Genomic DNA, 14,339 nt, shown 5'->3' with positions numbered 1-14,339 from the left:
GATTTGAGCTCTGGGTCTAGTTATTGTGGGAAATGCAGTCTTTTTTCCTGTAAGATATGTCTATTACATGCCTATCTGATATGGACAAAAAGAAACAAAAAGGATTGCTTTCTTCTCAAAGGGAATGGTTTCCATCTAACAGCTTAGGGGACAACTTAGAAGTTCTATACTTATCTTTGTTATCATCCAGGTATATTTGTGTGAACTCTAAAAGTGTGTACTTTAAAGCTATGCTAATCAATTCCCATGAATTATGTAATCATGAGGTAGAATAACTTTTAAAAATAAGAAAAAAATTCCTGTGACACCAGTTTTAGTACTCTATACCACCCAAATTGGATTTTTGAGTAGATTTGATATTTACCCATATATATATATATATATATTTTATTTCCCATGAATTCAATTCAAATTGCATAAGGCGAGTACTATTTTGTTTCTGCCTTTGTACCTCCTACTGCCTGGTCGTAGTATAAGTTTAACAAATGATAATTGAATTGAATAAAATAAGATATAAGAACATTCAAATATATGATAATTCATGTTAATACAAAATTTTAAATTATGACATTTAATTTTCATAATCATACATTGATAGATTCATTATCTGTTTGATGTGGACATTCCTTCAGTTGTTGAATATGATAACTCATCTAAACCTTCTAATCTGGTAAACTAGGTAGATATGTGGCATCACAGATAAAGTCTACAACTTGAAGTGAGAAAGATCCAAGTTTGATTCCTGTCTTAGATACTGAAAAGCTGTGTGACTTGTCATTCAAGCACTCTGTACCTCATTTTCCTTTTCCATAAAATGGGGATAATAATATTTAACTTCTAGGGTTGTTGTGAAGATCCTTTGCGTTAATATATGTAAAGCATTTTGCAAACCTTATTGTACTGTATAAATGTCAGCTGTGATGATGATGATGATAATGATGATGGTGTTGATAATTTTAGTTCATATTTTCCTATAAATTCTTAATCTATCTAATTAATCTCAAAGTCATGTTCTGGAATCTTTTTAATGGTGTTTTTAGTATTTAAGAATGTAGCATTTTTATATGTGACCTCTCCATATCTATTTTAGTGTTAAATATCCTTTGATAATCTCTTTTATATGTGACCTTCCCTTTAAATTAGTTCAATTAAATCAGGTACAAAGTTCTCATGATTCAGGTACTGTGCTAGATGTGATAAATACAAAGACAAAACAGAATAAGTTCTTGTTCTCAAAAAAGTTTATATTCTATTGGGAAGAGATAGAATGTTCAAAGATTAATATAGATCAAAGACATGTGAAGAGAGAGAATATTAACAACAAAAAGGGACCAGAGTTTTTTAAAAATTGACACTTGACCTGTATTTGAAGGAAGATAAGAATTTTAAAAGGTGCAGATGATAAAATGATGAATTGCAGATTGTACAAGTGAGTAAAGGAAGGAGTTGGGAAAGTGTAGAGAATATCTAGTAGTTCAATTTGAATGAAATATAGAGTTCATGAAGAGGAGTAAAGAAATGGAAACTTGAAAAGAGTAAAGAAAGACAAATTATTAGGAGACATATCAAAATTTACATGTTTGGTGATATACTGTAGTCTGCTTATAGCCACCAAATTTCTTTCCATTGCCGTTTTGGATACCCTTCATTTTTGATTTGTTTGGAATTATGTTACTTCATAATTCATAGCCACAGAAAATTATCATGAAAATGGTATTGTTTTGAAGATATCTTGCACATAGTAGATACTTTATAGATATTAGCAAATATTATTAGCAAGCTATATATAGGAAAATGCATTTGAACCACAGAAATAATATTTTACCAGGACAAAGAGTGTGTGTCTTGAAGTAGAATGCTTTTCCAAACTTTAAGGTTGTGCCTGAAGTTGAACAACATCAACTCAACTTACCTCAAATTCCTCATACAGAGGCCCCAACTATCGTAGATTTTTTCTTGCATATCTTGTATAGAATCAACATAATCATAGTAAATTTTTCTTTATATTTAAGGATTTGCTTTGGTAAGATTTTGCTTAATGTTTTGTTTCAATATTTATGTATTAATATATTTTATTTATTATAATAAATTTATTTAAATGTTATATTATTGATTAAATAAATAAAAATAAATCATCTGGTCAAACTGGGAAAGAAGGTGATTTAGTAGAAAGAAACTACTCTCTTATTCCTCATAGAATTCCCTCTCAAAAATTAGTTAGAAATGCTCCTATCTCTTTTCTGGCCAACTTAGCTAATGCCCAGTTCTAACCTGGCTTTTATTTTATTTATACTCCACCCCAACCCTGACACAGATGAGTCTTAACACCCAATGCATTTCCCATTTGCCATTTCATTCACTGACTTTCCCTTATTCCAAAATAAGGACCTTTCAAAGCTAGTACAATATCTTTAATTAAGTAATTCAATACAGAGGTATTCTCATTTGTTGAAATGAAGTGGGGTAATTTATCGATTAAATCAGACCTCATCTTAATAAAGAAATTTTGGGAGAATACCTTATTTATCATTTACTGAAAATAATTTTTGAATTATATATATTGAGTATTATATTTAATGTTTAATATCACTCACTTGGTAAATTATAATTTTCAACTGAATATTAGTTTTCCAGAACTATATAAGGACTAAATAATCCTTCTTTCTTTGAAAAATAATCTTTGAGTTTATGCCTAGAAGTTGGGGCAAGAAATGATGGGTCTCTTCAAAGAGAAGAATCTCTCAAGAATATGCCCCAGCCATTGACCATGGTCTTTTTGATGGCATCCTTGACCTCTTGGTTCCTCAGACAGTAAATAATGGGATTTAACATAGGTGTAAGAACTGCATATATGGCTGAGATCAATTTATTGGAATTGAAGGAAGCAATGGCTCGAGGTCGAACATACATGAATATTACTGCCATATAGTAGATAACTACCACAGTGAGGTGGGAAGCACAGGTGGAGAAGGCCTTCCGTTGTCCAGCAGCTGAAGGAATGCGCAGAACAGTGGAAATAATGAAGCCATAAGAGAGTACTGTGGCTGAGAAAGGGAATATAAGAATTACAATGGCTAAGCTGAAGTCCACTGTTTCAGCCATGGAAAAATTCTTGCAAGCCAGTTTTAGGATGGGAGAAACATCACAAAAAAAGTGATTTAGGACATTATTATTACAGAAGGTTACACGTGAGATGAAATACACTTTGGCTACAGCAATAGAAAAGCCACATACCCAGGAGCTGGCAGTCAGCTGCATACAGAATTCTGTAGTCATGATGACTGGGTAGTGGAGTGGATGGCAAATTGCCACATAACGGTCATATGCCATGGATGCCAAGAGAACACATTCTGTGCAGACAAGTGAAATGAAAAAATAAAGTTGAGTCATGCAGCCCAAGAAGGATATGGTGTTAGGATGAAGAAGAAATCCAACCAGCATCTTAGGGACAGTTACAGAAATGTACCATATCTCCAAGAAGGACATACTACCCAGGAAGTAGTACATTGGCTTGTGGAGGGAACCATTGACCCAGACAGTGAGGATGATGACCACATTCTCCAGCAATACAAATAGATAGTTTCCAAGGAAGAGAACGAAGAGTAGAATTTGTAGCCAGACAGCAGTTGGGAATCCTACAAGGATAAACTCATTTATATAAGAGATGTTGTCTTCCTGCATTGTTTAGATGCCAAGGGCAGTAGGGACCTATAATGGCAGTGCAATATAGGATTGTAAGAAATAAGGAGACAACAGTGAACAAATGTATTTCTCAATTGTCATGCACCCTTTCCTCAGCTTTATAAACATTTATCTGGCTCCATTTTGGAGAGAATACAATGTAAATTACTGAGAATCCATAAACTGTACTTCATAGAAACCAGAGGGCAGGGAAGAATCTATAACTAGTTCTATCCTCAATTCAAGGTTAAGAATCAGTGATTAGAGTGGAGTACTGACACAATCTCAGTCACAAATTGGTAATAAGGCAGAACCAGAAACTTTGAGCCAATGGCTGCTTTGATATATCTGTTTCTTCCTCAGGTTATCCTGGCTAATCCCTAGATCTCAAGAGATCTTTGATAGGAAAAACTATCATCATTTATAATGACAAAAGGTTTAGAAAATTACACAGAAAATTTTAAATACCAATGGTTTGAGCTCAAACTGAGATCAAATAAGAGTTCAAATTGAGGAATCTGGGATAAAATCCAGGCAAATTTATCACTTTCATGTAATAACAACAGAAACAACAACAACAATTGTAAAACTAGCATTAATATGAAATAAAATTGGAGTTTCAGAGGTACAGGATCAAATATTTGAAGCTGAAAGGGTATATATATATATATATATATATATATATATATATATATATATTCCCTTAAAATAGTTTTCTAGAATTTCCTTATTTTAAATATAAATAGGAAGATAGGTTCTTACTTCCTAACCCTGCCCCTAGTTGATGTGGTGACAGAAAATAAGGGAAGTATTATGATGACCAAAATTAATTGAAAAATGCATCTAGTGGCTGGGAGCCACTTTTAATTTCACATTTCATTAAAAGGATCACCATGCAATTTCATACCTCCCTTATTTTCTGAGACTATCTTAACTGACTTCTGGGATATTTCAACCCTATAGGTTGAAATTCAAGTGTTAATTTCATAAGTTAAAATATTATGAAAAATGTCATTCAACAAATCCATCTAATAGTATTATTATCTAGACTAGTGATGCCATGCTTAAATAAACCACATATAAGGATCCTTGCTGCCCACATACTTGCTTAGTTAAAATCACATTTTATTATCATCTATATCCAACTGCTACATATTTCTAAATATTTTAATCTGGGTGCCACAAACAAAATGTCCCAGGGATGTATATTTGATACCTATGATCTATTTATTTTGCCTACATTTTACATAATAATAATAATGATTTTACATAATAATAATAAAATAATCTATTGAAATCTAAGTAAATAATATCTGTGATGTTATCAAAAGGTTAGTAATTCTATCTAGCTTGACAGGAACAGGTTCAACAAGAATTAAAAGGAAATCTTTCTTCATTTTTATTTCTATGTCCTTCTGTTGTGCCCTCTGAAATGCCTGTTCCATGGACAACAAACTTCTCTTTATACTTAAACTTTTTCTTTCTTCCTCCTTCCATCCTCCCTCCTATTTCCTGGCAGCCCTCTACCTTCTGACAACACAGCATCGCTGACCATCCCTTCCCATGCTACACTACATTTTCACTCATTCTCTTTGGCTCACCGGGTGAGGGAAGGAAGCTGGAATACTTCTTGCTCCTCATTGTCACTTCCAGGTTTTCCACAAACTTTCATCACTCTGGAGCCTCTTTTATTTGGAGAATAATAAATTTTATATTTACAACTTAATCAGAATCTTAGCTAGTCTTGTCTACAAATTCCATGTTACTCACTTTTTCCCCCTCAATGAATTTAGTACATTGTTCACAATTTTTTCCCTCTTTTATAATATTACCCTCTTATTGGGAGACTTTAACATCATTTTGATTCTTCTCCAACTCCCTATCCACTCAATTCCTCAACATTCTCATTTTCCATGAACTGCTATATGTGTAGTCATATTCTTACTCTTACTTTTGCCACCACCCATACAAGCACCATCTTTGTGTTCATGAATTCCAAAGTCCCCTCATTCAACACAACTTTAAAATAACAAAAATGTTTTCCTTTTACCTTCCCTTACAAACCTATCCTTCATCTGCATCATGATCTCCAATTCCTTCACTGCTCAGATTTTTCCCAGGTCATATTTATTGCTCTAATTTTTCCCTTCCCTCTTTCAGATCTTCACTACTTGTTGAACCAATTCCACTCCACTGAATCCTTATTTCACCTTGTCATATCACTGATTACATCCTGCCAAGCCTCAGCCTCAGATCATTCTCACCATTTACCACCTCATTCTTACATACTTGCTGCAGAATGAAGGTAGAAAGACTCATGAAACCATATTGGACTTTAGGGGACATGATCCAATACAAATTTATTATAAACAACCTCAACTGCTTCTAGACAGTCCCTCAGCATCTTCCTTAGTAACTCAATACTTAATTCTTCACAGTGGCTCTTCCAAACACTTCATCTCTTCTCTAATATTTCATGGTTCCCCTACCTTCACTCTTTCAGTTGAGATCTTTACCTAAGTAAAATTGATGTTATTTGCATGAGCTCTCTATTCTCTCCTCTTCTCAGTCTCCTATAATGCCAATGTCTTCTGTCACTATTTTCTCCTTGACTCCTACCATACATGATGGAATTTCTTCCTCTCTAAGTTTAACTCTTCTATTCATTTACAACAATCCCTTTTCCTCCAATAGATTGTTCCCTCTATCAATTGCTTCATTCTCCATTTTCTAAAAACATGCCAATTTCTCCCCCATCCTCAGTTTGTTAAAGCAATGCTTACCATATATACTACCATGCATCATCTAATATCACTGATTAAGTGAAAATTTGGCATTAGATAAAATTATTTTAGGGATAGGTTTTCCATAGAAATAATTTTATAAATGTGATTAAAAATTAGATTAGAGTAGTTATATTCATAGAACTAAGACATAGTTCTTCATACTTGAGCCTTAATATATTTTATTCATTCTTTCATTCACATTTTGAATTTTTCCCTCCTTGAACCTGCCATTTCTTTGGTCTGACTCCCAGTGAGAAAACCAGATGCATATTAGTAACTATTTTACAACTTATAGTATTCCCTAGTTGTCTGTGGTGTTGTTAAATTACTGACTTTCCTAAGATTATACATGCAATATATGTCAGAGACATATCTTCCTGATTTTAAGGTTAGCTCTCTATTCACTGTCCTCTGCTGCCTGTTTGGTCAAATTGTATTAAGCAAATGCTTGGAAATTGCACTTATCTTTATCTCTGAATCAGTAGCTAGTTGGTTTAGAGACTAACACAATTTCTTAAATGAACAATTTCAGCATAATGACTTCACTTCATATACTTGGAATCTGAAACTGAATTAGATTAAATGATCTTCATAAGATAAAACTGGGAGTTAGCTTCCTCTACTGCCTCAACTTTATACTTATATGTGAAACCTTCCAAAGTAATCCAATTCCTGATCATTAGAGGAAGTTCACTATAGCATTGGTTTTGCAAATCTTAGTCATTATTATGAATAACATACTAGCAGATTCAGACAAAAACTTTGCAAAAAGATAGTCACCAAATATTTATTAAACACCAATTATGTACTAGGGATAGAAGATCCCTAGCAAGATGGTAGATCATGAGGATTTTAAGACAGAAATAAAAATTCCTTCTGTTTAAAAGTTTATTTTCTGGTGATCAGTGAGGAAAATCAATAGACTTATAAGTACATATAATGAAAATACAATATAGTTTTAATGGAAAAGTACTAGCAGCCAGGAGAATTATGAAAAACTACCTAAACACATCCCAATCTATCCCACTACAGCCCACTAAAATAAACTGGCTGGACTAATATTGAATCCTTGTGAACTGTTAGCATTTTTCATGGATAAGTCCATATCCTCTTTAGGGATACCATTTTAGGGAAACTTGAAGAAAGCTTAGTGAAAGAGGTTGGAAGAAACTGCAAAGTCTATGTGGAATATAATCTAGTTGTCCTAAGCTGTCAACACTTTTTGTACAGAGAAATCAGTCTCATAAGTAATTGATTACCATTTCATAAATCTTGCTGCTTCTCTTAACAAATAATTTAGGAATCATTTTACCTTAGAGATAATGTGTTAGAAGGTGTTGTGTTTGGGAAGTAAAAAAGATCTGGGTACACATCCTGGAGCTTCATAAGCTATGTGGTTTTTGGCAAATCACTTCCCCTCTCTGACTCAATTTTCTTAACTCAAAAAAAAAAGTGTGAGTTACAGTAGGTATCTTGAGGCCTACTACTCCCATAACCCCCTCCCTAGTTCTAAAATGTATGATTCTAGTTATTTTATGTTATAGCATCTTAGAATTTTAATATATATATATATATATATATATTTCCCACAACTTCCTCCCTAATTCTAAAATGTATACTTCCAATTTTATGTTATAACATCTTATAATTTTAACTGATAAAGTTTTAAATAAAGTTCATCATTTTAATTTATGTCTAACAACTCATTTTATTATGGGAAACTGGGTCAAATAATATTTCAGATGAATTTCTGTGAAATTTTCTCTTATAAATCATTTATAGAGTGGCTACTTTGTCCTGAACACTGTTCAGTTCTGGGAAGACAAAGTTAGATAATAGATAGTCCTGACTGAATGGAGCTTATACTGTACTAGGGTGTATTCCCTAGAAGGGCTTATTCCCTAATAGGAAATAAAATACAAACACAAGTGCCAACAAAGTATATCACAACTTAAATGCACTAAAGAGGTAGTAGATAGGGCCAAAGTAAGAAAAGTAGTTATGGTTTCATTGAAAGTAGCTGGTATTTGGAATTAGATGACTTGAATTCATATTTCTACTAATCCATCATTACAAAAATGACCTAGGGAGATCAGTAACTTCTCTGCTCCTCAATTTATTTATAAAATAAGGGGATTAGATCAAATGATCTCTGTGTTTCCTTCTAGTCCTAAAGTCTGTGGTTTGGGATTGTATGGTCTATGAATGCGAAGTCTTAGAGGAAGATCATTATTGATAGGGAAAATCAAAGGAAAAGTTTCTTATGGGAGGTGGCATTTTGTTCACATTTAAAGGATGAGTAGTAATCAGTTTCTAGATTACTGTCAAAGTTTTTTTTTAGGATTTTTTTTGCAAGGCAATAGCATTAAGTGGCTTGCCCAAGGCCACACAGTTAAGGTAATTATTAAGTGTCTAAGGTCAAATTTGAACTCAGGTACTCCTGACTCCAGGGCTGGTGCTCTATCCACCATGCCACCTAGCTGCCCCAAACCTTCAAAGTTTTAAATCTATGATCATATGAAACCAATGCCATGATCATAAGGAAAGAAAGTGTTATGTAGGATTTCAGTGCATCCTCCTAATTCCAAATCTAGGAGTCTATCAACTATATCATAATCCTTTAAAAAGTGAAAAAAAGAAAACAAAACATGGAGTCCTTTGAGTTCCTTGAGTATAGATAGAAGTCAAAAACAGAGTTTTGGATAACTCTGGAAGCTACATAAAAACTAACAGTGCAGAGATAAGGCCTTTGGAAACCAAAAGGGTAGGGCTATTTATAATGCATTACTTTATCTTTTTTTTCTGGGGACATTTGAGCACTTCACTGTTTTAGAATGGACTTAACATTTCACAAAGCAAAACAAACATTAATGAAAGAAAAATATTTTAACAGAAATTTAAAATAACTAAAGGATTTAAAGAATCTACGAGAATCATTAACAGATTTTTTTTTTACAAAAAGTTGCTAAATCTTCTAGTCTTTGGAGAAGACCAGAAGTTGCCTACTTGAGGGATAGAAGAAATAGAAGCATTTCTGTGGACACAGCAAAAAAAATGGAAAATTAAATTTCTTAAGAGAACATGCACTTATTCAAAGAACATAGTTGCAATTCACAAAGATTTATTATTAGTCCAGTCAGGTTAATTTGGTGGATGTATTGGGTTGGACTGGGATGCATTTGGGCAGTTTAGAAGAATAGAAAACAATTCAATATGGTGAATTATAATAGCAAGAACAATATTCCCAGAGATTCTGGGATCTGGATCAATAAGGAGAGACATGAATTCAACTCAATATACCCTGAATGTAGTATCTTGAATGATCCTGATCAAATTTATGTCCCTTATTAAGTTTCAGTTTTCTCATTTCCAAAAATGTCTCTTAGGGAAGGGTTTGAGTGGGAAAGACAAAAGCACTTTGTGTAAGTGATTCTGTTGAGATTAACAAACTTTGGGGTTCCTAGTCCCTTTTTTCTCTTGTTGCTTGTCCTGAGACCTCCAACTCTACTCTCCCACACATACACAGATTTAGATTCTACAGAGATCTTAGGTCCAGCATACATCTCCTCCATGAACATTACTTACCTCAGTGGGGTAAGAAGGTCACTACTCAACCAACTGTTTTGTGGTTAGTTCAAAACTTAAGCTTCTCGAGCAGAATTTTCCTGGAAAAAAGAATGGGTTAGGAGTTTGTGGGGTCAGATGGCTTGGGACTTATTCAACTTTGCAGTAGTGTTTTTCTTTACTGGTGAAGTTTGTGAGATAAAATAGGCAGTTTTGGGACCCTGCCCTGGAAAGATTTTAGGGAAATATGGTGTCACCTTTATCCTACTTCTTTCTATGAGGAAGGAAAAGTAACTACAGCCCTCCTCCAGCCTCTACTGATAAGGAATCCTATACTTATTTCTGGAACAAATAACTTCTCCAACCAGGCAGAAGGAATCAAGGATCTTTAGTTTAGGACTTCGGAAGCTGACTAGGTTCAGGGGAAAAGGCAACAAGAGCAGAAAGAAAAATAGAAGTGACAGAGGACCCCAATAGGCAGTGTTCCATACTTAGTCCTCATTATCCTCTCATAAGAAGAGGAACAGTGTCCTGTCCTGGGGGAATTGAATGCTATTTCATCATATGTCACCTACTCAACATGGATTTATTGCTAAGCTCAATCATCTTTCAGCTGAGATGACCTCACAGTGAATCTCCTTATTCAGAGCCAAGGATTTTAATAGGACCCATAGGACTGTTTCCTGGCCTAGTGCCCCTGCTTTACTTTCAGTGATGAATGATTGAGCATCTCTGAGATTTTAAATATTCTTTTTCATCCTTCCATCCTAGGTTCTTCTTATGGATCACTGGACATATTGCCTTATAGTCCACAGATAGTCCTTTTGTTCAGTTTAAACAATCATTATCCAACTCCTTCAATGAAGATAAGTAGTTTTTAATCTTGTTACTTTTCCCTTTTTCTTCCATTTCCCCTAGTTTGATCACTGTCTAGCTCTCAGAAGCATATATATTTATGAATGTGCTTTTGTACATCATTGTATGTATGTATTTGTTGTCTATGATCAGTTTACATAATGGTTGCACAGATACACATAATGCACCTGTGGGGAAGCTAGGTGGCTCAATGGATAGAGCACAGTCCTGGAGTCAGGAGAACCCGGTTTCAAATCCAGCCTCAGATACTTAATAATCACCTAGCTGTGTGACTTTGGGCAAGTCACTTAATGCCATTGCCTTGCAACTCCTCCCTCCCCCCCCAAAAAAAAAGAATTGTTAGAACCTGTGCTAGTGATTCCAATGATAAGTATAGAAAAGTATAGAATCTGGTTTTTTTTTTGACAAAGAAATTGGGTTAAGTGACTTGCTGAAGTTAGGTAGTTATTAAGTGTCTGATTTCAGATTTGAACTCAGGTCCTCCTGACTCCAGGGCTAGTGCTCTATCCACTTAGTCACCTAGCTGCCCCTATAGAATCTATTTTTGATGATCTAGCATTTCTCTCTTCTTTGTACACCTAGGTCCCTCTACTATTTCAACTTATTAAAAAACCTCATGTTTAGTGGCAAATTATGAGAACTGGAATGAGAAGACTTGAGTTTGCATCAAAATATTAAGTCCTTGGGTAAGATAGTTATCATCTCTGAACCTCAGTTTCTCATTTGTAAAATGGTAATAATGGATCTTATTTTCCCTAAATCATAAAGTTTTCATGAAGAAAGAATTTGGCAGATATTAAAAGTTCATTTATTCTTTTAAAAACTCAAAAGTAATTCAATAATTATTCTTTGAGGCAATTCTGCTGTCCATTCTTAGCATCTAAACAAGAAAAAAAGACTTCCCTCTCTTCAAAATTTTTTTTGCTTAACGATGTATCATTATTAAGACAGGAGTAGATTTTTGCCAGTCTGTTAAAGAATCTTACGAATGCATTATGTAATCATGTTTTGTTATGTGACTTGTTATGTTATATCATATCATATCATGTCAAAAAATTATACTCTTTGAATTAATTATATTCCTGGTCTAGAATAGAATTTGGAGGGCAAAAGACAAATTCGGCTTGCTGTACATTTTTCTTTTTTAATGACAATCTATTAAGTTACATTTAGTTACAATTTATTAAGGTTAAAATATTTACCCATTACCCATAGTAGATTAAAAAATCATTGTGTATTTGTATCTCTTTGTCATAGAAATGTTCTTTATCCAGTATCATCCATGCAGAAGATTGAAAATTTGAAGGGTTTTATGAATTTGCTTGAGTGAAATTATGACTTCTTATAATTTTTTTATTTTACTTTTTTTTAGTGCAACTGCTTTGAGTAGTTAGCTAGAGTGATAGGTACTCTAATCTAGAAACTTAATATCACACCATCAAAAATATCAGGAGTTATTTCTAACTGCATCATACTTTTTCCTTGGTGGGGGGAGGTTTACAAGGAAATAGGGTTAAATGACTTGCCCAAAGTCACACAGTTAAGTATTTGTCTGAGGTGGATTTGAATTCAGGTCCTCCTGATTCCAGGACCAGTGGTCTATCCAATGCACCACCTTATTGCCCCCTACATTATACTCTTTTAACTGCTAAGCAATCTTAACATTTCTAATGTCTGAGGAAGTACTCATATAATAATCCCAGCAGTGTTCTGGTGATAAGATTTTTATGGATTTATTGAGAACTAAATATTTGTGAGATGGTTTTCATCAAGGTCATTTGCATTAAGGTCATTTTCATTAAGGTCATTTTTCTTGTCTTGAAGAATTTCCTTGAAGCATTCCAGAATGAGATTCAAAATCTGAAGGGATGTCCCTCTAAAAATGGCTATTTGTAATAGAAATTGCTCCAGTCAAAAGGGATGGATGCTGCAAACTCAGGCCATCTCTATTCATAAGTGAAGTCACTGGAATTCACCTTATACCACCAGGCCTGGAGTTGAACTACTACTAACTCCCCCAGAGTCTCTACCCCCAAATAATCCTTGAGGATCTGGTCCACATCCATGCAGAAGAAGTCAACTTCATATTGGATGTGATTTAAAATGTCTTCCTCAAGGATCTTCAAGCACATTGTACTGATATCCTGCCACCCCTTTTCTCTGTTATTTTAAATTACTTTAAATGTAAGAAGGGGATCCAGCTGTATTCAAGGTATCTTAGAGCAGTCGTTGACCATGAAATGAAATATGATTTTCTGACCACCAATGAGGTACTTCTCAGCAAATGTCATGAACTCCTCCAGATATTGATCACAAGACCTTCCAATAACAAACACTGTTATGCCCACTGTGATCCTTTACTTGCTCTATTAGTCATCCAGAATTTCTCTATTAAGTCCCCTCCCATATGACTTTAGCAAGCCAATTTGACACTATCTGAACATCAAGGTGCTAGTTGGGAGTAAACCATTCTGACAACTGGGGTTCTTCAGTTGGACTATCCTGACCCCTGTTGTTAAGCCAATTGAACAGACACCATCTTTTCTGAAAATTGGTATTGCTAATAATGTTCCTTCTGGATTGGCAATATACACATAAGGGTTTATTCTGTGCCAGATGTGAACTATTCTATAATATAGCCCACACTTCTACAAACTGTCCATAACAACATTGTATAAGATTATCAAATGTCTGCCTGTATTTTATCTATGAGCATTCCCTTTTTACACTAATCCATTAATCCTATTATTATACCTCTAGAGCACCACCAGCAAAATTAATAAAATCAGTAGAAATAGAATGTTTTTTCCCTTTGGATATCATTTTCTCTCCTGTCAGAACAGAACTTCAGGCATGCAGGAACAGAGCTAGTGAACTAGATCCTTAGAGGGGCAGCAGCTGCTGCTGCCTCCCCTCCTTCTCCTTTTCCTCCTCTCCTTCCTGCTCTTCTTCCTCATCCTCCTCCACCTCCTCCAATTAGGATTGGCCATGACTCCTTCTCCTGCCAATATGTTGTATATTTTTCACAAGCCCAGGGTTCTGTGGGACATATATGTGTGTGTGTGTGTGTGTGTGTATATATATATATATATATATATATATATATATATATATATATATATATATAATATGTTTGCATACATATATATATTTAAATATATAGAGAGATACATAGATAGATAGACAGATAGATAGATAAAATCATAGAAAGATATTTACCAGGATACTAGGGAAATTTAAAACATGCAATGAAATTCAAATATTAAAACAAAACTTCATATTCATTTTGTGTCTCAGAAAAAACATTTTCATATTTTTGTTGGTTAAATAGCAAAACAGATGTGGAAAGAATCAATGGGAAAAGGCAAAATATAAATATAGGTATAGCAGTAAATATTTAACAACTGACTTTCTAAAAAATGCTCTACTTTC

At 34.0% G+C, this 14,339-nt stretch overlaps 1 protein-coding gene and 1 pseudogene across 1 annotated transcript; both read right to left on the bottom strand.

Annotated features, from left to right (window-relative positions):
• Positions 1-2,724: 2,724 nt before the first annotated feature.
• LOC141523745 (olfactory receptor 6B9-like) lies at positions 2,725-3,681 on the bottom strand. Its single transcript, XM_074237214.1, has one exon. The coding sequence runs from the start codon at positions 3,679-3,681 to the stop codon at positions 2,725-2,727; it is 957 nt and encodes a 318-aa protein (XP_074093315.1).
• A 3-nt stretch (positions 3,682-3,684) lies between these two features.
• LOC141523683 (N-acetyllactosaminide alpha-1,3-galactosyltransferase pseudogene) lies at positions 3,685-13,905 on the bottom strand (annotated as a pseudogene).
• Between the last annotated feature and the right edge of the window lie 434 nt (positions 13,906-14,339).

Source organism: Macrotis lagotis, chromosome 1, assembly GCF_037893015.1.
Source record: "Macrotis lagotis isolate mMagLag1 chromosome 1, bilby.v1.9.chrom.fasta, whole genome shotgun sequence".
Classification (NCBI taxonomy): domain Eukaryota; kingdom Metazoa; phylum Chordata; class Mammalia; order Peramelemorphia; family Peramelidae; genus Macrotis; species Macrotis lagotis.
The sequence above is the reverse complement of the archived record's forward strand: the minus strand, read 5'-3'. Positions and strand labels throughout refer to the sequence as shown.